Below are 24,708 nucleotides of genomic sequence, written 5' to 3' on the forward strand. Positions count from 1 at the left end.
TTCGATGCAGCTTGAATATCGTATAAAAACGGTGTCCCCGGAGCGGTCTTTTCAGCTTGGTAAACAGCCAGAAGTCGCACGGCGCCAGATCAGGTGAATACGTTGGTTGCGGAACGATATGGGTTGTGTTTAATGATCATTTAATGCAAATTCTTTGCTTAACAAATTTCGACATCGCAAAAAACGGAAAACTCACTTTTAGCAGCTCTCAAAACGACACGTACGTATCACAAAAATTAATGAATACTTTGACATGAAATGTGACATAAATGTGACTGACAGTACTACCAACCAAAAAAAAAAATAATTCTCCAAATCCTTCGACGCGCGCAGTTTAAATTCAAATGTCACCTTATATTTGTCCACAGGTTGCTTCTTTCTTTGAACACAGGAAAATGAAAGAATCAAGTGGAACTTATAATCGTGTTATATGGAAAATAGGCATGGTTGTAGCCCGATTCCGCCGATTTTAATACTGTAATGTAAAAATTTCGCATGTCATATACCGAATTTGGTTGTAAGTGGTCTCGAGATATGTAATTTCACCTAAAAGTGGGTGGTGCCACGCCCATCGTCCATTTTTATAGTAAAGCCCAGTCGTACCTTCTCGGGGGTTAAATGTAATGTCCATTTCATATTTAGTTATTAATTTATCGTGCTTTAAGTAAATTTTGACAGTACCGTTGTATGGTTTTTCATCCATTTTCACACGGGTTGTAGTTGGTAAATTTTTATAAGAATTGTATTAAGTTAATTTGGCTATTGTAGTTACAGTGGTCAAGGAAATAAGTACAATAAACCTATTACTACAGGTGCCCCTTACTATTACAGCCCTCTTTGCCAGATTACAGTTCTTATTTAAGTGCTTAGTTATGGCACTTTATAGTGTTTCATGTTATTACTCTATCATCAGAACGCATGGCAGGCTCAATAAAGAAATGGAAAATCCTGGAGGATTACACTGGCAGCGATCGCTAGTACATTTCCTTCACTATCGATCCTGAAACAAGCGCTAAAAAGTACAGGAAAAACACTGCAACACGGAAGTGGAACATTTCGAAGCTAAATACTTCGAAATTGATATCTGCAATAGACGACCAAAACCCATCTAGCAGCTCCCCAAAAAATGCAAAAAAATTGTCGAGCACACAATGCTAATATAGCAAGAGACTATCAATAATAGAACCAGTGTACGGTAGATGTCATAAATATAAAAGAATAGTGCTATTGGCGACTCTAGATGTTCGAAACGCCTTCAACAGCACTAGATGGTGTACATATTCGACGCTCTCGAAAAAACTTCAAGATACACGACTACCTCAGGACTGTGGTGCGGAGCTACTGCTGTATGAAACTAGAAAAGGGTCACGACAGACAGCGTCTTACTATAAGGAGCCGAGATCTGGGCATACGCGCCGCAAAACCGGCGTAAGGTAATGGCCACAGTGCACCGCACCGCACCGCAGCTCAGAGAGTTGCATCAGCCTACCGAACAGTATCAGGTCTGTCTCTTATACACATCTAGATGTGTATAAGAGACAGACTATAAGGAGCCGAGATCTGGGCATACGCGCCGCAAAACCGGCGTAAGGTAATGGCCACAGTGCACCGCACCGCACCGCAGCTCAGAGAGTTGCATCAGCCTACCGAACAGTATCAGGTGATGCAATATTAGTCATAAGCGGTAATGCCCAAATTGACCTTCTACCATATGAAAGGAAAAAGCTGGGAGGTAAAGAAATCATCCAATAATAACAAGAGCGCAATACAACAAATAGGGAAAGATACAATAACAATATGCCAACAAAGATGGGAGAATGAAAGTCGCGGCAGATGGAAGGCTTTAGACTTATGGACAAGCCGTAAATTCGGGGAAGTCGATTTCTACATAACCCAGCTATTGTCCGGTCACGACAGAGCCGTCGTGCCTATATAACGACACGACAGAAGACGACGCGACGAGAATGCACTGCCGTAGAAAACCTGGTTGGGCCAATAAAGGCGGACAATTTAGTCAGCGTCATGTTGGAGAGTGAAGCAAACTGGGAGATTATCCAGAAATTCGCAGCAATCTTGCTTCGCAGCAAAAAACGGGACCTGGATGCAAATGCGGTCCCAGGGTGGGCGACGGTTCTTTAGAGGGGGTTTTTAGTAACCTGCAAGTGGCACATACCTCTGCAGTGACGATAGCACCGATGATGCGGAAGGCATTTTCCACCCCCTCAACCACAATAAAAAATAATATGGTTTAATGTAATGGCGTTTTTGTGAGCTTCGCAGTGGTCCGATTACTCCCATATACGACCTTCTGCTAAGGAACATGTATACCAACTTTCATCAAGACTTTCAACTTTTCTCGTCATCCTGATCATTTATGTATAAACAAGTATAACCCTATATCTATCTCGTTTAGTTTTAGGTGATACGTATAACCGTAAGGCGACCAAAACTATTTTACCCTCTAGGGAGTCACCTGATCTGAAAGTTCGAAAAGATTCTTTTCGATACTGACGCAGCTTTAATAGTTTTGCGGAGATACCAAATTTGGATTTGCAAGATTTGCCGCATGGTGAATATCTGCTCAGTTGTTTATTTTATACGCCTATACGAGGCTGAGGAGGCTTATCCCATGGTAGTTGGCCCAGATTGTGGGGTCTCTCTTTTTTTGGATTGGGCAGATCTCATTTAAATTTCAATCGTCGGACATGGTTTCGTCCGACTATATTTTACAAAGAAGCTGATGCAAACTCTATCTACTTAAACAAAATATCATTTAAGCGGACCTTTTAGAAATAATTGACGGAACACGAAATAAACAAGAAGTTCTATTATAAAGCATCGTTGTATAGTAATAAAGTATTTAAACCTATTTTGATAAAACGCTTTTTTTTTAGCTTTGAAAGCCAATGGTTTTGACCGTATTATTTTTGCTTCCAGCGTATATACTATATCTACTTTACTTTGCCCACGTATGCTCGCGCCGCCCAGACCTGTTCTATGCCCTTAGGGGTTATATACACTTGTGTGGGTTGGAAAAATCGAAATTTTTTTGATTATTTGTTCCAAATTTCATAGAGATCTGAGCACTAGAACCAAAATTACAGCTGTCAAACACGCACTTCTCTCATGTGCTCCCGAGTACGTGCCGACTGCTATAAACGCGATTGTCTCAAAATCATTTATTTAAAGAATACCGTTGCGGTGAGCGAGGTTTCCCAAGAACCATACGGGCTAACTGAAAACTACAATATCTCATACTTGAACGAAGGACTTTTTATTTGAAACGTGGGTTTTTTGGGAATAAAAATGTTTATTTCGCCAAATCCCTCGTTCAAGTACTGCCTTGTGATATAAACTAAAGAAAACTGTTCTTTTATTTGATTGCAGATAAACCATCCCATACAGCAACAGCTGTAGTGCCAACAAATGGGCACATTTTACTGAATATGTAAATTTAACAACTTTAAAACATACTTATACATATCAGAACTGCCACGAGTACTAAACTTTTGTTTATTTATGTAAGTACTGATCCGTTACTCTGCCTGATTCTGTCAGTTCGATTCATGTACACGAAGCGAAGCGTTTGTCTTCAAATCAGCGATAGAGAACAACTTTGAATCACTAGCGATCTGCTTATACCTGATTTGTTTATGAACGTTCGCATCAGCAGAAAATACCCGAAGTGATGCAAACTCATGCTTCAATGATTGAAATGGTCGACAGCGTTCGGTTTATACATCACCCCTAAACACTGATATACTCGTGGACTTCTGTTCTATTTCAAATACATATGTTTGTGTATACTTGTATGTATGTATTATGTATATTGAAATATTATGTATAATGGAAATTCCATCGAGTATACACATACAAAAAATGTATGTACATATATATTTATATACGTACTCGATAGAATTTACATTGTTTACCCTTCGAAAATTTATAACATGCGCACATTTTCAAAGCTGATACATTTTTTGCCACACATGATTCAAATCAGTCCAGCAGAAAATTGTTGTTGTTTACTGTATTTATAGATTTACTAGTAGATTTACTTATAGTTCACCCAAAGTTTCACATCAATTCAAACAATTGTCTCAACGCTATGAACTGACATGATACGATTGGAACCGAAGCCAGCCATACCCCGTACTCGATCGTGATTGCCAAAGAGCAGATTGTTCGTGCTGCATCAGATCAGTTGACGTTGGCGGCTACTCGAATTGATTAATGCTATGTAGTCTATGCTGAACTGAATTGATTTGATTGTGTTTTTGGCACGACTGTTTGTTCTGAATTTATCATACTCGTTGCAGCTCTCTGATACATATAAACGTATCAACAGTGTTCAATTATTAAAAAAAAAAAAAAAAAAAAAAAAAAAAAAAAAAAAAAAAAAAAAAAAAAAAAAAAAAAAAAAAAAAATGTTTAAAACCGATTTTTTTCTTTCAGAAATTAAGTGTATATAACCCCTTAAACGTTAAGGGACCAGCGATTTTCGTGAATTTTTTAGAAGGAAATACTCAATAGAATATTTTAAAGTTTTGTCTTCAAAAAAAATGTTTCCCAACTGCTGACATGATTCCGAAAAAAAAAATTCAAAAAGGTTATTAAAGTTGAAGGTATATCTTATACAATGACCTACGGTTTTGAAAAAATATCAAAATTTATAAACGGTGTAGTTTAGAAAAAAAAATAGTTTTTTTAGTTAAAAAGTTTTCGTTTTTGAATGCCAAATTGACAATTTTCAACCAATCAATATGATCGTCCTTGTGTAGTAAATATTCAAGAATACTCAGCTTCAATTTGAAGTCGATTGGTAAATTTTCTTTGAATAATGCCGTCAGCTATTTTTAAAAATGTCCTTTCGAGAAAAACGCGTTTAAAGTTTCAAGTCTCCTATTTATGGTATATATGCGAGCTGTCTCTATTTAAAACGCTGCTATTAAAAAACTGTGCCTTGCCGAAGTTCTGCGAAAGATTTATGGTTCTTTGCGCGTTGGCCACGGCAAATATCGCATTCGATGGAACGATGAGCTGTATGAGATATATGACGACATTGACATAGTTCAGCGAATTAAAAGATAGCAGCTACGCTGGCTAGGTCATGTTGTCCGAATGGACGAGAATACTCCAGCTCTGAAAGTATATGACTCTGTCCCCGTCCGGGGGAAGCAGAGGAAGAGGAAGACCTCCTTTCCGTTGGAAGGACCAGGTAGAGGACATGGCTACGCTTGGGATATCCAATTGGTGCCACGTAGTGAAAAGAAAAAACGACTGTCGCGCAGCAAATCGGCTATAATCGCGTAAGCGGTCAAGCAGTCAAAAAAAATTATTTTTGAAATAGTCACACTGGTACAGCCCCTTAAGCAATTTGTGCACAACGTAATAGTATAAATACATACGAATTCATATAAATTTTAAAATATAATTTATAGTTATTGAAAAAAAAGTTGGTAAAATAAGTAGGCACTACGCCTCCTGATCCCTTCTTACCTGCGGCCATCCTATTGGCTTCTGTTTAACTGTTCTCGCAAAAAGTGGAGTATCTAAGTTATTAAAATACATATGTCATTAAAGTATTTGAATTTAGATCTGCTAAGGTTTCAATTAAAAAAATTATATCTTTGAATGTCAGGGCTGGAACGTGTGTAATTCTTCCCGTTTACCATCTATACAACGTCGAAAGGGGGAACACGGCGCGATAGACAGAAATAATTCCCCTTTCCAAATGGCACAGTTGCTCTCAACATAGTTACTGATTATTTATTTAAACATATTTGAATACCACTGTTTAAAATGTAAAACCAATGTTTGATGGTATGCGTAATAAAATTCTCAAGGCAGCCGGTCCTACGTTACCGGAATTGATACCGATTTTATCCGACCAAGGGTTGTTATTACGGCGATCTGAGCTTGTTTGGATCCGTGAGTTTTAGATTTTAGATCTTGAGCATTTTATATTCCCCTTCGAAATTTTAACATCGTTTTTCTCTGTTTTAAATAGATAAGAATTAAGAAGCAACTTTTACCGTATATTGATTGTATAAAGATAAACATATGTCTATACAGATATAACTTTGACTTTATTTCAATATAAATATTTACAGCATGAATCACTTAAAAATCTCCAGTAATTAAGTTTTTGACAAACCTTCCCAACGATCCGGAACTGTATAGAAATAGCGATCCATTGCATCAATAAATCGTTGCTTATAACGCTCTGGTGATATAACTGTTGGTAATTTGCCCATGCCACCTAATATGCCAGTTTGTTTTACAAATGACTCAACCTTTTTATCGAAAGTAAATGTTCGTATGTAGTCTGTAATATATTATAAGTAAGATAGATTGTAACGGTGTTTTGTTTTATTGAATTTACCGATTATTCCCAATACTAATATACTGCTATCATGATTTAAGCCTACAAGCAGCGAGTAATCCATTATTTGATTTTTCTCTAAAAATGTAGAATCTCGATTGATAGCATCTTTGAGAACTGCTTTGCTATGTGACAAAATGTATAGTGGTTTAGACCAAGACACTGTAAAACGTAATTTGTTAAGTTAGTTGAATTGATATTGACGTCACAAATTAAAGTTGATATTATAAATTTCATTGTATATTTTATTTATATATACATACATACATTTATACCTGTTTGCAAAATTAATTTAGTCATGATTTTCAGACGATACAGTAACTTACTGAAAATTGAAAAACTTATAGAATGTTGTGCACTAAGTAAGATGCAATACCATCTGGAATAGGTGGATTCAGATAATAATATAATATTTATAAGGACAGACAACTTGTAAGGTTTACACATACATAACTATATACAATTTATATTTGGACTGTATTTGGTATTATTACGTTTATTATACTAATAATATCTCAAGTAGACGATTTATTTTACATCGACTTTAAGTGACGCGCTGATTTAATCAATAAATATCCATACTTTTATTGGATTAATTTCTAAGAGCCTGTAAATGATAGTCGCAATCTACATACAAATTCTTTGTTGAATTTTCATTTATTAATTTTTATTATCGCCTTCAAAGTAATCCGCACCAGATGTAATACACTTATGCCAATGAGCCAGTCCTCGAAACACTTTTCATAAGCACCTTTGGGATGGCCTTCAGTTCATTTATTTTACCATAGTCGAGCAAGAAAGCGTTTCATACCCAAAATCATCAAACGGAATCGCGAGAGATGTCGAGCTCTCTTGCCACGTCTCTAACACTCGCCTACGATCTTCAAGCACGATAAAATGACCTATTCAGAATACTTAAATAGTTAATTTATCTATGGATCACTTGGATCTTCTGAAATGCAATTTCACAGCGTTGAAACAAGTAAAACTTAAAAAAAAAAGTCGAAGTTCGACAATAGTTCAACCGTTTTTTTTTTGTATTGCAGTAACAAGGGGCACATATGGGCTAAAAAATTTGAAAAAGTGGGTGTGGCGGTGCATTTTAATAAGTTTAATGCATATATCCCTCAACCTGTACAAGCCAAAATAACCAAATGCTCTCAAGATAAATCCTTTAAGAACCCCCACGCGAAAATGCAAGAAATCGAACCATAACCCTATATAACGGTACTGTTCAATAATAAGTACACCAGAGAGAGAGGGATCCTCACTACCGATTTCAACCAAATTTAGTACGTGGCATTCCTCTGACATTTTTATGTTATGAATCGGGCTACAATCGCGCATTCTTTTAATAATTAATCAATAATTCAAAATAATACAATTATTAAATCCATCAGATTCTTTCACTTTCCGCAGTACAAATCAAGAAGCAATTTATATAATGGAGAAAATACTTTGTACAAATAGGAATAAACGAATAATTGCACAAATGTTCACGTCTTTTCGTGGTACGGCCGTTCTGTGAGCACATAACGAAGTAGCTTCATTTTTATATAATATATAAGAAGAAAGAAGAAGATAAAGGTAAGATACATTTTTTCTTTAGTTAAATTTTTTTATAGATCTGCATGCTATATATCCAAATAAAGATCATAGAACATGCAACCTATGAGATGGGGCAGATTCGACAGGGAACTAAAATAAATTCTGAAAATTTTCAACTGTGAAAATCGTTTCTATGATAAACATTATTTTGGTTGTTGAAAAAAATTTAATATGACAAAAACGTGGAATCTTAAACTCTCGAGATATTGAGATTTTACATCTGTGTTAATTAATAAATTTTCACGATTAAAAGCTAATTTTTAAAACTTAAAATCTTTCAGCAAAAAGTAGTACGACTTTCTTCATAATTTTAAAAATCTTAATTTCTTCTTCAAAATATATGTATGTTGCTGCCTCAAAATAAAGGATTCTAACGTTTTTTCGAATCCTCGAAACAGTTGTTAAAGTCAATTTCCGGAATAGGCTTCAATGCGCGTAGCGATTCACTTTTAATATCTTCAATTTACTCAAAACGGTTTCCCCAAAGCGGTCGTTTGAGTTGATGAACAGTCACAAGAAGCTAAAACAGGTGAATGAGGTGTTGCCAGCACGATATTGGTTGAAAATTTGCAGAAGAATCAAACTTAATTTTTGATCTTATTTTGACGTGATTTTTTCGGCTTCGTCTGGTAGTCGGAAAGCATTGTTTCACAGACGTTAAAGTTAAAAACAGAGTCTTTGAAGGAACAGAGTCTTGAAAGAAGTGTTGTGATTTTCTAACCAATCGTGCTTTAACTTTTTCTAGGCCCAAATGATCTTACAAATGGTTTTCACTGATCCTTCCGATATTTCAACGATGACAGTAAGTTCTATGACTGCTAATGGACGATTCTTAAGCAAAAATCCTTTATTTTATTGACGTGTTGATGAATTTGATGGCCGTCCTGGATGTGGACGTCGTCAACGCGTTTTCAACCCTCTTGGCTCTTGGAATAATTCCTCTGACATTTTTTCACTCGCTCGCGACAAACAGTTATCCCTGATTTTAACACGGAATTTGAACCTTTATAACCTCTTGGAAATTTAACGATAGTTTTCTTATACATTCTCCCGCTACACAGCTGAGGCTATTGTGCAGGATAATTCAGACAAAGCCGACGTGTTTGCCGCACACCTCCAAAACGCGTTTACTCCTAACGAGTTTAGAAATGTGTTCGATAAAAAATATCTGTGAAGCGGGTAAGTAACGTTTTTCTTTAATGTTTTGTATTCAACTTATTCACCTATATCTATTTCATATATATGTGTATGAAACTATCATTAATTTTTTACTTTCAATGTGTATTAATGACGAAAATATAGTGGTTAGTAAACTAACCTTCGTAACTGTTGCAGGAGTATAGGTTTAATCTACTTATGAGTTAGGCATGTAAGAATTCATGTATTTTTATACTCTCGCAACAAAGTTGCTAAAGAGAGTATTATAGTTTTGTTCACATAACGGTTGTTTGTAAGTCCTAAAACTAAAAGAGTCAGATATAGGGTTATATATACCAAAGTGATAGGGTGACGAGTAGAGTTGAAATCCGAATGTCTGTCTGTCCGTCCGTCCGTCTGTCCGTGCGTCCGTGCAAGCGTTAACTTGAGTAAAAATTGAGATATCATGATGAAACTTGGTACGCGTATTTCCTGGCTTCATAAGAAGTTTAAGTTCGAAGATGGGCAAAATCGGCCCACTGCCACGCCCACAAAATGGCGGAAACCGAAAACCTATAAAGTGTCATAACTAAGCCATAAATAAAGATATGAATTTTTTTGGAAAAGTGGGCGTGGCCCCGCCCCCTACTAACTCTGTTGTACATATCTTGAAAACTACTATAGCTATGTCAACCAAACTGTATAGAGTCGTTTCTTTTAGGTATTTCCATATACAGTTCAAAAATGGAAGAAATCGGATAATAACCACGCCCACCTCCCATACAAAGGTTATGTTGAAAATCACTAAAAGTGCGTTAACCGACTAACAAAAAACGTCAGAAACACTAAATTTTACGGAAAAAATGTCAGAAGGAAGCTGCATCCAGGCTTTTTTTTAAATTGAAAATGGGCGTGGCGGCGCCCATTTATGGACCAAAAACCATATCTCAGGAAGTACTCGACCGATTTCAAAGAAATTCGGTATATAATATTTTCGTATCATCTTCCCTGATGACATGTACCAAATAAGGGTGAAATCGGAGAGTATAAAATGTTCGGTGACCCCCGAACTTAGCACTTCCTTACTTGTTATATTTATTTCCGTATGTCGCGCAAGCTAAATAATAGATAAATCAAAGAATACTTGTTTCAGATATTCCTTCAGATAGCGAGAGTATTTGTAGCGATGAGGATACAGAAGTTCAGCCAAATCCGCTGGTGTTAGGCGATTCGATTGGAGAAGTTCAAACGACTGATTATGACAACTTTGATTCCGATGATGACATCCCTCTGTCTAACTTAGTACTTCGGAATCCTGAATCTACAGAGTCTAACACTGTAAGCGCAAACAGACCGGCTATAATGGCTCCAAAATGGAAGAAGTATTATAGAATGGACATACCTGGTGAATTTACTGAAAGTGTGGGAATAACCGATCAAATCCTTAGCATGGAGAATGTGCAATCTCTTCTACTATTGCGCCTTTTTTGGACAGAGCATTTACAAGATACTTTATGCTTTCAAACTAATCTTTATGCTACTCAATCAGGAAAGCTTTATACACCCACCACTATAGAAGAGCTTGATGTTTTTATTGCTTTGAACTTGGTAATGGGTATAAAGAAATCACCCAGCTATAGGGATTACTGGTCATCAGCAACTGATTTGACGGCTATGTATCGAGGTTCATGAGCTTCAATAGATTCAGTTGGCTTTTTAATTCTTCTTCTTCTTGATTGGCGTAGACACCGCTTACGCGATTATAGCCGAGTTAACAACAGCGCGCCAGTCGTTTCTTCTTTTCGCTACGTGACGCCAATTAGATATTCCAAGGCTTTTTAATTACTTGCATGTAAATGACAGTAGTTTAATGCCTAATAGAAATTGCACAGATTTAGACAAACTTTATAAAATTAGACCACTACTGGACATCATGCGAACTAATTAAAAAAAAAAAACTACAAACCATCAGAAAAATTTGCGATTAATGAAAGTATGATAAAATTCAAAGGCAGGAACTATCTGAAACAATACATGCCGAAAAAACCTAGTAAACGAAGGTACAAGGTTTGGATGATGTGTGCATGGTCAGGTTACTGCCTAGATTTTGATGTTTACACGGGAAGACAGGGTTCTAGCGTTGAAACTGACTTAGGTGGTAAAGTTGTAAGAAATTTTTTCGAAAATTTGAATCACAAAAATCGTAAAGTCTATTCTGACAATTATTTCAACAGTTACCCTTTGCAAGTTAAATTACGAGAAGATAATATTTTCACCTGTGGAACAGTGAACTCAAATAGAAAGTTCTTACCATCGCTAAAAGAAGACATTTGCAAAGAGGAGCACATGATTACCGGATGAGTGACACAAAAATATCTTTTTTGAAATGGAAAGATAAGAGATCAGTTTTCATGCTATCAAATTATCATGACCCTAAGGATGTCGGAAAAGTTACCCGCCGAGAGCGTGATGGTACCAGTATTGAAGTATCATGTCCGGAATCAGTGAAAGGTTACAATGCGAATATGAACTTCGTTGATAAATTCGATCAACTGAAAGGAATTTATGCTGTTGATGAAAAATCCCACAAATGGTGGCACAGGATTTTCTTTCATTTTCTTGATTGTAGTATTGTCAATGCTTTTTTAATTTATAAAGAACTACAGTCCTCTTCACGCAGGGATCTAAGCCCTTTGACGTTGAAAGCATCCAGACGAAGCGTATACCAGGGTGTACTGACCCCAGCATATGTCAGAGACAAACGAAGGCCCGAATCAGTGAACAGCAACCGCGATTCTACAGCTTCTTCTACAGGCCCTGAATTTATAAAACGTCACAAGCCAACAGTCCCTTCAGAAATTCGTCTTGAATCCAGTCGCACTAAAGTATTTTTAGTCCGTACTGTATGGCAGTGTAGCACATGCAAAGTGCCTCTTTGTCGACGCAAGGGAAAAGCTTGTTTATCAGATTTTCATGACAAAAAAAAATTTACCTTAGTTTCGTTCCGGAGAATTTCATTATATCATATAATATTAATAAACAATATAAGCAACTCATAATTGTTTTGTTTCTATCAATAGTCACGGTGGTTAGTGCCACTAACCACCTCATACCTAGAAAACATTCATACGTAGACTTTTGTTTTTAATACTTTCAATGATATTTTAGCTGTAGATAATGCCAAATAAATTTGAGGTTTTAAGTTAGAGGCAATTTTTGAGACTTGAGACGATTTTGCGATTCTGTAAGTGACAGTCACAAAATCTATTACATTTCATTATTCAGAAATATTAAATTTTCTATAACATAGTCAAAAAACATAATTATCAATAAAAATAAAAATATCTGTTGATTTTGTTTCATAATATTAAAGAAATCTATGTAAAATTTATTTATTTTTAACCTTTTCGTGTTTCAGTTGCTTACAAAATATAAAAAAACGACAATTGATTAATATCTATGGTTCAGTATATTCAAAATGGCAGACAAGAGTTCTTTTTCGTTTTGTGACTTGCTGACTACCAGGTCTCAAATTTGAGGCAATATTTTGAGACTAAAGATAGAGACTGTTTAGTGAATAGTAACTAGTCACAAATTGAAATTTTACCACAAAATGTCTCAAATAGAGATTAGAGACTGGTTACAGAATCCCGCTATTAATCTAAAAGCGTGACTGAAAGAGTTAAGTCCCGCATCCCTTAACTTTGTGATTCCCATTGCAATGGATGTTCAAATATCATTGAACATGCTTTTATTAGCAAACCCGAAATTCTACTAAATATAAATATCTATTTATTTATTAATATAATATACATACATATGTACATAAACATACTCATGCATTTACATGCAATACGCATCAAATAATAATAATAAAAATGTAAAGACAAGTCATAAATTTACAGATCAGATAACATTAAACACACATACACACATTTATTAAATTGTACACTTGAAAACAACCCCTTGTCAAGCAGCAATAAACAATATGCTGCAATACATACAAACATACACAAATATATTTAGTTATTTAAGATAGATTTAAAAATTGTATATAATGAGCAGAACACAATGCTCGCGACAGACGGCAGCAGCACGACAGTGAACTGAAAATGGCGTTGTGAATCCTACTACATGAACGTTTGTGAGAGGGCAGCAACATAACAATTTTCGGCATGTACACAAAACAACGCAGTTGTCCATTTTGCATGTACACAATTTCGTTGTGGCCATAGTAATACCTTGCACTTCAATGAAATTTTRATATTTTGTTCAAAGTGAAATTTTTTATGCAAAAAATAAGTAAATAGATAAATATTTTTGCTTTAAATTATCAGTTATTACAAATGATGTGACAGAGCTATTTTATGCTTTTATTTGTAAAATAACGTCAAGTTTGTTAGAGCATATTAGTGGCATCACCACTCTACCTCATCTCTCTATCTTCCATTCTACTGTCAACTCTACTGTCGTTGGCAAATATAAGAATTTAGCGAGAACGACAACTGTCGGCCTGCAGTCGTGCAGTCGTGCAGCTGTCAAAATAGGTCAGTCCGTAAGATAGGGTGTATTTTAATATTTTACAGATGTAGTTTGCAGTCTGTCGCACTCTATTAGTTCAACACATCACTCGACAAAAGACTTGATCATTTTCCCCCACCAGTGGTAAGGTTGAAAAAATCTTTATTGAGTTTAAAACAATGGAAATGTGATGAGGTTATTTTAATTCTTAAACCCGAAAAACCTGAACATATGGTTAGTTCTTATCGTTCACTGGTAATTATTTCGAAAGTATTCGAAAGAATATTTTTACGCACGGTTTTGCCTTATGCATTGCACAATCGGACGTTCTACGTTATATGTCGTGATACTGAGTCGGATTTGAGACCTGTTCGCGCTGGCGTGCCCCAGGACAGTGAAGCCGACCTTCCAGTGATCAACTCTGACTCGACAATGAAGGCAACCTATGCTGCTGATACTGCACTGCTAGCATCAAGTGGCAACACTAATACTACTTCTATAAAACTTCAGATACAATTGAATGCTCTAGAACCATGGCTCATCATTAATGGAAAATTAAGTTGTTAAGTTATAAGGTAACACTTAGACCGATCTGGGCATATGACATTCAAATATGGGGAAGTGCAGCGAATTCAAATTTAAAAGGAATTCAAGCTTTTCAGAATAAAATTCTGCGTACCTTCTTTCAATGTGAGAAGCGATGTCCTCCAACGGATATAAAGTTGTAAAGGAAACAATCGAAGAATTTAGCAGACGTAACCTCTTCCATGTGGAAATTAAACAAATTCTAAATATAGTGAAATTTACAAAAAAAATACGACAAATGTTTAACAAAAGATTATCTTATGATTAGACATAGGTCGGGAGCAGCGCCCTCTTCTGACCTACTCCTTCATTGTTATACACTAAAAGAAGTAAGGAAGTTCCAAGTTCGGGTGCAAAGTCAGCCGGTTATTCGAAAAGTAATATAAAACTTATAGTATATGGGAGCTAAGGGAAGTATTAGTCCAATTCAACCCATTTTTGACATACAGGCATACCATTATAAAAGAAGGTTTATCTCTTAATTTCACTTACATATATATATACAGACCATCATTTTCGATCAAAAGTCAACTATAGATACCACCTATCGCAGACGCAGAGCTCGAGGTGCCGCGAGAAACGCGAGTGACCCTAACGCAACTTCGTTCTGGATATTGTAGCAGGTTAAACTCCTACTTATCCAGAATTAACCCTGACATACCCAACGTATGTCCTGCATGCAACGAGTCTCCGCATGACACTGACCACCTCTTTGCATTCCCTACCAACTCCACCCATCTAACACCCTTTTCCCTTTGGTCCGACCCCGTCGAAACAGCACGTTTCCTGGGCCTCCCGTAAAATGACTTCGACAACAACACGGATAACTCTCACCATTATAGCGGGGACTGATAACCGCTAATACAACAACAACAACAATTTTATATCTTAATTTAGTGCTTAGTTATGGCACTTCATATGTTTTCGATTAATAGCGATTCGAAATTCGAATTTTTTTTTCGTACTATAGAACCTATTATACATACCAAGTTTCATGGAGATATCTCAATTTTTACTCAAGTTACAGCTTGCACGGACAGACAGACAGTCAACTGGTTTTCAAGTTTTCTCTTCATCCTGATCATTTATATATATATATAATGCGAACAAAACTATAATAATATTTCGCAACTGATTGCAAGAGTATGCATATATGATGCAGAGACTGTGACATACTTTGCGTATTATTTATTGCAAGTGATAAGATATTTGTGAAAATTTTGTAACGTCATACGTACATAACATATTATTATTTATGTAACATCATACATAAGTATGTTCTATCCCCTAAGGGATTTACGAAGTCAAAATGTGGATTGGTAATTTAACTATTTCATTATATTGTTACTATGATTAATGATAACCTTGACAACAAGGAGCGAGAGTTTTTATATAATTTTTGTATTATTATTGTATCGAAAATTGCTTTTATTATTATTTTTATTTAGCTAGGTATTAATTTTATAGTGTATAGATTAAAACTTGTCCAGACTGATACTTTTTTTTATACAACATCAAGAAATGTTTCCTTCAATCCTTTTTAAAAACAGCAACATTTCAAACTTTCTTTTTTCAAGAGCATTATTTGTTGCAACAAGAACTATTTCAATTTTCATAATTTATCTGGGAAGAGTCGCTCTGCGCCATTACTAAGACCCTCTTAAACAAATGCTATAAATACCCCTATTCCATAATAAATAGGTAATATTGATGTGAAGTGAGAAAGATAAGATTTCGCAGTCAAATATATTTTTAGGCAATTTTGTGATTTTTTGACTCGGTATTGTGTGCATTGAAAGATGGTCACCAGTAAAGAGAAAATACGTCATATTTTATATTTTTCTTCGAACAAGGCGAAAACACAAGCAAATCGGCTGTCGAAAATATCGATAAAACAATGGAAATCGTCAAGTTAGGTCGATGGATAGTGGTGATGAAAAGTGGCTCCCTTACGACAAAGTCAATGGAAATGATTGTGATTTAGTTTTGGTGAGTCGGTGAAAACGGTGGCCAAATCAAGATTGACGGTCAGGAAGGATTTACTGTGTGTTTGATGGGTTTGCCAGGGAATCATCTACTATGAGCTCCCTTCTAATAGCCAAACTCTTAACTCGATCCATACAACTGTGGCCAATAGAAAAGGAAGTGTGTTCCATTAGGAACTTCCGGTGAGAAGAATGTTGTTGTTGTTGTCGTGGTTATCTAAACCCTGTTTGGGAGAAAGTTATACTCGTATTAACTAGCATTTAACGGTAGGAGTTTAACCTGCTACAAAACCCAAGACAACGCTGCGCTAGAGTCACTCTTTATTCACAAGCTCTCGTTTTGCAATGGATGCGCTGGGAGGGAGTCAATGATGGTGTTAATAGCTCCATTTTTTGAAGGAACGGAATGAGGGAGATTATGCGAAAAGATAGATGCCAAAATAACAACTCAAGTTTAGAAACGTCGCCAATACATTCAAGCAACAATTTTGGGATAGTGGAAATGGTCGAAGCATCGAAAAATTTATAATTTGAGGTTTAAGCATACTTAAGCCAAGACTGTTACCTTAAGATTATTACTTCTTCAGATAATGGAAGGATCGAAAATGGAAAGTTTGCGAGATTATAATTCAATACATCTCTTTATATATGTCAATTAACTCTGTATACCATATGTTGCAAAAATACACATCCATACATAAAGTACATATTTGCTTTTAATTTTACATGCACGAATAGGTCAAATTAAATGATTGATTTGGTTTACTTACTTTGAACTAAATTTTCATCCAATAGAACTATTTCACCTTGCTGGTCAGTGGGGTCCACCATTCGATTGCGTTCAGAACCCTTTAAGTCGAATTTATTTTTGATATCACAATCGTAAAAAAGGTTCTCCATAACGAGCAATGATTTCTCCACAAATGAACTAAAAAATAAATATTAGACCAGATATGACTACATAAATAAAGTAGACTTTGACGACGAATAATAGCTTTATCTTTGTAAAAGTCTCAGGCGCAGGTTTAGACGAACATTAAAATAATATTTAGATTTTATATTTTAGTTTACGTACTCTTTTTTTTTTACGACAACTTTAAACACTCCAAAAATTTTAGCCAGCAATGTGGGCTGATTTTGCTGTTGACATTTGCTGATATATTCAAAATAATTAGGAGCGAAATTTTCAAAAATATTAATATCTCCTTTAGTCATTTCCTTCAACACAAAGCGGTCATCTGAAATAATAAAATTATTATACATATACTAGTAGATCTGGCCCCGTATTGCTATGGCTATGTTAATTTCTAGAAATCTATTATAATAAACGATTCAATACTGTGAAAATATTATTTACGAATAAAGGCGAAAACGAAAAGGAAAATTTTACCTGAGGTTTAATTTTAGAAATTATTTGAGATGAATTTTCATTTGGCACATTTTTCTTTGAGTTTTGATTATAAAAATAAAATACATTTCTCTTCAGTTTTGAAATGGATGATGAATTTGTCCAGAGATAGCCATAATGCAACCTTTCAAGTTGACGGACCACCGCAGTATATTTCAGGATGATGTCTTTACTATTGCGAAAGCAGCGGAGGTGGCATCTAATGCACCTGTAGGTATTTCCAGAGTCAACATCTACGTAGACAGCCAAGCAGCAATCAAGGCAGTAACCTCGTATCGCATTTCAGCCAGAAGTGTCTTGGAAATCATGGTAGATGTTGAAATTGTTGTCATAAATAAGCAACTTAATTTTTACTGGGTGCCAGAGCAATGAAATATTGGACGAGATTGCCAATAATTATATAAGTCAACCATCCGAAAACGTGAACAACAACCATGCGATGTCTATATGACGACCTCGACAAAAATATGATACAGAAAATCCAAACCCGATTGAGCGAGCTACCAGGGGGCAAAATTACAAAAGTCATGTGCAAATCGGTAGATTGGAAGTTCACAGTATTCCTATAGGCACTCGATAGAAGAGACTGTAGAAACACGATGGGAATACTAACTAGCCATTGTCTGGTGGCAACACATGCCCGCAAGACAGATCGAGAAAACTTCAGGAAATGCCTAGAGCAGGGCACCAAGGAAACAATGGAACATCTCTTGTACACTTGGCCCGCATTGGCAAGACTACGCTGTAAGCATCCGGAGTCTACACAGTATGACGCATTGGAGAAAGTATCGACAGTGAGGCCGTAGAATCTATTAAAATTTGTGTCAAGCGCACGCATCCTAACGATGACTACTCCTCTAGGACTTAGGAGGAACGGACCAATGCATTAGTAGAATATGGATGTAAAATTTCTGACTTACCTAATGTTTTACAGAATCTTGAACCAGATTTACCACCTCTTGCTTCCCATTGTACACTGCTGCATAATGAACGAGCCAAACAATTACGGCATTTCTCGATTTCTGTCTGAAAAACAGTTCGATTTAGTTTGGTTGCGTCTGCTTGTGTAGCGTTATATATATCGCTGGGTTTATGCACCAATTCCATCTCAGGGCCACTGCGGCTTTGGCAAACTTTTAACTCCTCACGTTTTTTCTTCTGTTCAAGATCTTTATATAATGATTTTTCAGTAATGGGAGGTCTTAATGTTTTTACTCGCATTAAATCAAACTCTTTCGCAAAATAAATTTTACATGTAAATTGTTTGCCGTTATCATGGAATGTTAATTCTACGTGTGAAGTATTCGTTTTTGATTTGCTCTTTTCTTCTTCTGTAGTATTGGTACTATTTGGAACATCTTGTGTGTCGCTTTCATCTCCTTCTTGTGAACTATAAGAATAAAATAACAACAGAGCTTTGTCAAATTATATGTTTTTTGTAAAAAAAAATTATTTTACCCACTTGTCTTGTAATTTCTGTTTCAAACTAGGACTATTTTCACTATCCATAGTTGGCGGATGACCTAGTCCAGTACCGCTACTGTTTTCAGAGTAACTACTGTTTGCCAAATTGGCAATTGATTTTTGATAGTCACTTGACGTCAGACTATAAGCGATGAGCGAACTCAAGTCCTGATCGTGTACCAGGATCGGAAATGCTCCCAATGGTAATGTATAATGTTCTTGTGACGAAAAAGGTGATTGAAGCAAATTTGCTGGTCCAGCAGAAGGCAAAAGTTGAGTCAGTATTTTTTTAATAGATTTTTTATCGGTATTCGCCGAAATCGTAAGAAGTTGCTCCACTGTTGATCTCTCGCCAGAGCTATCATCTATTTGTGAATATGTATCATCACGTAGCAAGCGAGGCCTTTCTGACATTATCGGTGAAGCATCCAAATAATCGGAATGTAGATCTTCGTTACAAACGATAACAGAATCCGAATGCATCTGAGTTGGTTGTTTGCTTACCGCCTTTTGTGCCAACGCAATATCGTGTACTCTTGGCCCCCATAAATCAATACTCTCGGCCAGTACGCGTTTAGACATGAGTAATGCGTCATTTATATCATATATACTGGCTTTTGGCTCAGTGAGTAAAGCTTGTACAATTTCAATATGTTGTTTAAAAATAAAATGATCTTTGTTCAAAGCTGTTTTTAAATTAAGCACTATCGCCAAAGTATCATCCTCGGTGGCAAGATCAGCAATACGCTCATGAATGCGAGTATACACTTCATGTCCCTTCATAGAAAATGTTTTGATTTCATCCACATATTTGCAATGATCAAACTGTAGTGGTTTTAAATCTAATATCAGAGAAGGTAATCCAATATCCCAAACTTCAATTGGCGTATACTGAAATTTAGCCCCTACGCCTCGATAGGTGAAATAGTGTACATAATCACGATGGAGAGAATGCTGACATTGATTATATTCTACGCAACTTGGGCTTATTGAAGGGGAATTTCTGCTGATAATAGTTCGCCGTTTATAGGAGTGTCCATGAAAACGAAGCTCCAGATATTTTGCGAAAGAAAGGCATTTTGAATTATCGGACAGCGGTACACTCGGAGTCATCTCATTGCAAATTGTGCACCAAGCGGTAAAAAAAATACGATTAGGATCAGTTTTTATATTATCCTCGCTAAGAAAGACTTGTACACATCCCATGGAATGTACGTATCTGTAGATGGTAATTGGATAAAATACAACTTGTCAAAATGTTTCCATCCCCTACCAATATACTCACCGGCGTACATGCCCCAACATTGGCAAATTGCAAAGTTTACATATCGAATTTAACCGACAACAATAACGTTGCAAGAATTGTCCAAGCATAATATCGTGTTGTCCATAAAATTTCATGTCTAACAAAGTGGGTGGGGCGCAAAATGAGGAAGCAGACTTTGGATTGAAATAAAAACTGCAAAATAGTACCGGCAGCCTTTGATGGTTTTCTAAATCAAGTGCATCTTTAAAAACCAGTTCCTCGTCCACCTTCTGCGAAACTTCATTCATTTTTCTAAACGCTATGGATTTTAATATTGTTCGTTAAATAATTATCAAAAAATATTTGTTCATAATTACAATTTTTTTTCTTTGGATAACGACCACCATATGATCGAAATTCTGCCAGTAAATTTTGTATATCACGATTATCACATGGTGTTGTGAGCTTTAGTTTTAAAAAAGGATGTGGAGATTTTAACTGAGTTTCATTCCCCATAATTTTAATATTTTCCAAACTTTCATTACGATCTAAATGCAGGCTATTCCTATTTGACATTAATTTTGAGTAAAAAAGCTCAGTTGGAAATAGTTTGCGCAGGGCACATTTTCGACCTTGTTCGGTTTCCAAATACGGTAATGGAAAACTAAGAAATGGGCTGACCGAGAGTAAAGTTGAACTAAGTGCAGTGCGAAAACGATTATCGTAACGTGATTCAACTGCTAATTTTATAACAGGTCGATCTTGTGATATTTTGTTTGTGCCAACCTCCACGGAACGGAGTGGATCAGTAAAGTCAGCAACATTCTCTGACACTGAGATGATTTCTTTGCGTTGTGGCTGCACTTTCTCCTCTTTTCGTTCCACCACAAATTTTCCAAAAGATACCGGCGTTAATTTCTGTTCTTTATCACCAGGAGATAAATCATCTGGACTTGGTTCTTTCGAGTTGAAAATGGGTGGTTTTGGAGTAAGCGGATCAGCAAACTCATCTAACAGAAACGACATTTCCAATCGCCAATTATAACTGAAGTAGTAAGTAATATTATTTTTAACGTCTATTTAAAAGAATAATTAATAATAAAGTGTACTCACCGCGCATACACTAAAAACGATGCAACTTTTTTGACCTTTGACAGCTCCTTATTACAGCCTCCACGTAATAAGCATGTGAAGCCGCGAGGATTGTTCAATTTTTCAAAAAACATTAAGGTTTTATTAATGCCACTACCATCACTGAAATTTCGAGTATAGAAAGCATCACACATTCCGAGCTGTGGCCGGGCTATATTGGACTCTATGGAAACCACAATGTCACATTGTAGTGTGCGGGATATTCGTTCCATTACGGAAAGCTTCACATCTAAAACCAAAGTAATACCTTGTGAGCGTAGCATATCTTGAGCTATGCCCGCAACATTTTTATGCACCAATACCACATTTGGTTTGAAACTCATAATGCGATCGCAAACACGTCGTAAATACTCTTTTTCTTGTAACAATACTGTTGCTATACTAACAAACTTTCCTTCAATACGTTCGTACACAATAGGACATTGTAAAAGGAGTACACGTGGATGTTCAACACGTGTAGCCATATCTTTGTGAGCAATGTTTTTTGAAAAAACAACCCCACCCACTATTGTACACTCCTGTCGTTTGCCACCTGGTATTTTCTTTATATTTACATAATTGCGTACGTCCATTAACTCATTGGTGCAATATTCTGGCTTGAAATGATTGGCTGCTCGACAACATAACGACATGAGTACTTTAGACCAACGCAAATCTAAGTGGAATATGCGTAGCATCTGAGTAAGCAACTGCTCTTCGTAGTCGCAGTAAGATTCCAAGAGTTTAGTTGTAGTTGTAGTGGAACACAATGAAGATTCAAATTCCATGTCCCTCATGGAATGGAAACTCAATGAGACATCTATTGTTTTTGGCGGTTGTGGTTCACCACTGTTATCAATCTGTGGAGTGGTGACCACAGAAACGTTGGTCGACTCCTTAAAATAAGCATTGTTATAATTATGTCTGTAAATAAAAAGCAATGCAGTTAAAAAGTAAAAATGCAGCCTTATTCAAATTACTTATTCGGCTCTATAAACTTGTAATGCAGGTTTTCATCGAAATCCATCAGTTCGGAATCTGGGACTATAGGTTGTAGAAAGCCAGCAGCTAACATTGCATTTAATATTGCTATAGCTTGTATCTTATTTGAAGATTTTTCATGTAAGATCATATACTCGATTAGATATGTGCCGCTGTTTTGTGTTGTCAACTGACGTTGCATTTCTTCGTGCAGTGTTATTAAAGAATTTGATTGCTGAAGTATGTTCTTTCGATCATCAATAGACAAGCAATTACCCATATGAGTAGCAAAACGCTCTTCTTGATATCCAACAGATATCTTCCGAGTTGAAATTGCACGTGTAGATAAAACCTCAATGTTATTAATGTCATTTTGTTCCTCTAGTTTTTGAGTTAAATCTTGTTGTAATGCTTGTAAATCTGCATGCAAATCTACTGCTATGTCTGGAGATTTTAAATAGCTAAGTACAATTTTGGAGCAATAATTGCAAACCTTGAGGTCACCTAAAATATATATATATACAATAAAAATAAAAATAAGTCATTGTAATATATTTAAATATCATATATATATATGTATGTACAAACCAGCACACTTAATAATTTTTCCAGGCACAACTTGATTGCAGCATCTGGAACAGAATATTTGTCCACAAAGACGGCAATGATGTTTTCTCCTAAAGGTGGAGAACTTTTGGGTACAATCATAACATTCCTTTGCCTTTGAATCAGGCATCCAAAAACGATGTAATTCAGTGTCTTTATAATTTTGTAGATCCTAATAATAAATATATTAATAACTGTAAAAAGCTTTTATATTTCTTAAATATTACACTGTTTTTTGTTGCCATTAAGTTACTCATCCGTTTTAGTACATTGACCATGGTGCGGCCCTCACTGCTTTCGTTTCGTAATCCCAAAACTTGTTCTTCAGTTTCTTTTTTAGATTCATCTATTGTTTTGTTTTTTATTGTTGAACTACACTTGTCTATGCTTTTATTCAAGTTGATAGTTTTATTTGGTGAATTCGTATTAATTGATAAGGTATTTATACTGGAATTCGAATTTTGGTGAGAAATACTTGCGTTGGCGGTAGCATCTATATTTTCGTCAGCGTAAAAACACGGTTTCGAAACTTGAACGGGCGAGACGCCGTCGACACCACTATTTGCTACTTCATTAACAGTGTTATAACTTTGATTATATACGTTTTGTATTTTGTTGACAAAGCGACCCAATATAGATTCGGTCTCTTCATCTTCGAAATCCCGCGCAAATTCGGTAAGCTTTGTAGGTGAGTGGAGATGCTGATTCATTTTACAGACTATAATTTTAAAATTTTATTATGGTAAAATTGATATTTTAATGATTTATATTGAAGAGAGGTTCAATTGATCCCCAAGAGAAGATTCGGGTGCCAATGTACTCAGGGCTAAATCACTCCATTTTTGTTCCTGTGAAAAATTTCAAAAATATAAATAGGAATATACTTTTAATTAAGAATAGATTAATTTACCTGTTCACTAAGTGTTAAATGTGAGTCTCCACCATCAGCTTCTGGATCTGGCAGTTTATCTGCCGGGACAAGGATCTGATCAAAGGGTAAAAGCTCCTCACGCCACTTATTATCCACAATATCCAATAAACGACCTTCGGCTAGTGGCTGAAATTGTAGGCCGAAACAGTACTCTATAATAGAATTTTTCTCGATTTTCTAAATTTAAGCTGCACATGGCCTTTTTATTCCAGCTACATATATAGTTTGTTTAATTTTATTAAATTACTTAATGTTAGCTCTAGAAAAAGCTGTAGCTAAATTGTTTTTATAAATGAATCATGCCGCGTAGTTAGCAGATTATAATGTTTATACATAATTACAAATATATGGGGAGATTTCGTACTATTTGCAAAAACGTTCTTAATTTTAAAATTATGTATATATTTAAGGAAATAGTTTGAATATTTGATATTAAACACCTCGGAACAGACCTGACTGTCCATTACTGGATTTCAAAATATATTTTATTGGATTCCACTTATCACTACCGTAATTAGGTCACAATTTGTCAAATATTATGTCAAAATAAATGTAAAGGAGAACTATAATAATTATGCACAATTTATTGCATTTTTACTCCATCTAATTGTTTAAAAATTACAAATTATTGTGTGATATTTTATAGAGTTAAATTAAACAACTTTATATACATATGGTAAAAATATTTTCTTATTGCGTTAAATCGAAGAACGAAGATAA

At 35.6% G+C, this 24,708-nt stretch overlaps 2 protein-coding genes across 3 annotated transcripts; both read right to left on the reverse strand.

Annotated features, from left to right (window-relative positions):
- Positions 1-5,801: 5,801 nt before the first annotated feature.
- LOC108972046 (putative 1-phosphatidylinositol 3-phosphate 5-kinase) lies at positions 5,802-23,860 on the reverse strand. 2 transcript variants are annotated; one of them, XM_018938483.1, is made up of 13 exons: positions 23,285-23,860; positions 23,040-23,229; positions 22,451-22,955; positions 21,453-22,394; positions 20,717-21,384; positions 20,379-20,658; positions 19,092-20,312; positions 18,550-19,019; positions 17,297-17,459; positions 16,992-17,149; positions 6,386-6,547; positions 6,158-6,328; positions 5,802-5,997 (listed from the first exon to the last, which is right to left on the reverse strand). In XM_018938483.1, exons 1-13 carry the CDS (start codon positions 23,765-23,767, stop codon positions 5,939-5,941), a joined length of 5,472 nt encoding a protein of 1,823 aa, XP_018794028.1. In that variant the 5' UTR covers positions 23,768-23,860; the 3' UTR covers positions 5,802-5,938. The 2 variants fall into 2 exon arrangements, with proteins under 2 accessions (XP_018794028.1, XP_018794029.1); XM_018938484.1 differs by lacking the exon at positions 5,802-5,997 and having other exon boundaries at positions 6,069-6,328.
- Positions 23,813-24,640, reverse strand: LOC108972048 (anaphase-promoting complex subunit 13). The gene is made up of 3 exons (XM_018938485.1): positions 24,441-24,640; positions 23,968-24,114; positions 23,813-23,905 (listed from the first exon to the last, which is right to left on the reverse strand). Exons 1-3 carry the CDS (start codon positions 24,450-24,452, stop codon positions 23,822-23,824), a joined length of 243 nt encoding a protein of 80 aa, XP_018794030.1. The 5' UTR covers positions 24,453-24,640; the 3' UTR covers positions 23,813-23,821.
- Positions 24,641-24,708: the final 68 nt, after the last annotated feature.

This window comes from Bactrocera latifrons, unplaced genomic scaffold (assembly GCF_001853355.1).
Source record: "Bactrocera latifrons isolate USDA-ARS-PBARC rearing strain unplaced genomic scaffold, ASM185335v1 scaffold_373, whole genome shotgun sequence".
NCBI classification, from domain to species: Eukaryota; Metazoa; Arthropoda; class Insecta; order Diptera; family Tephritidae; genus Bactrocera; species Bactrocera latifrons.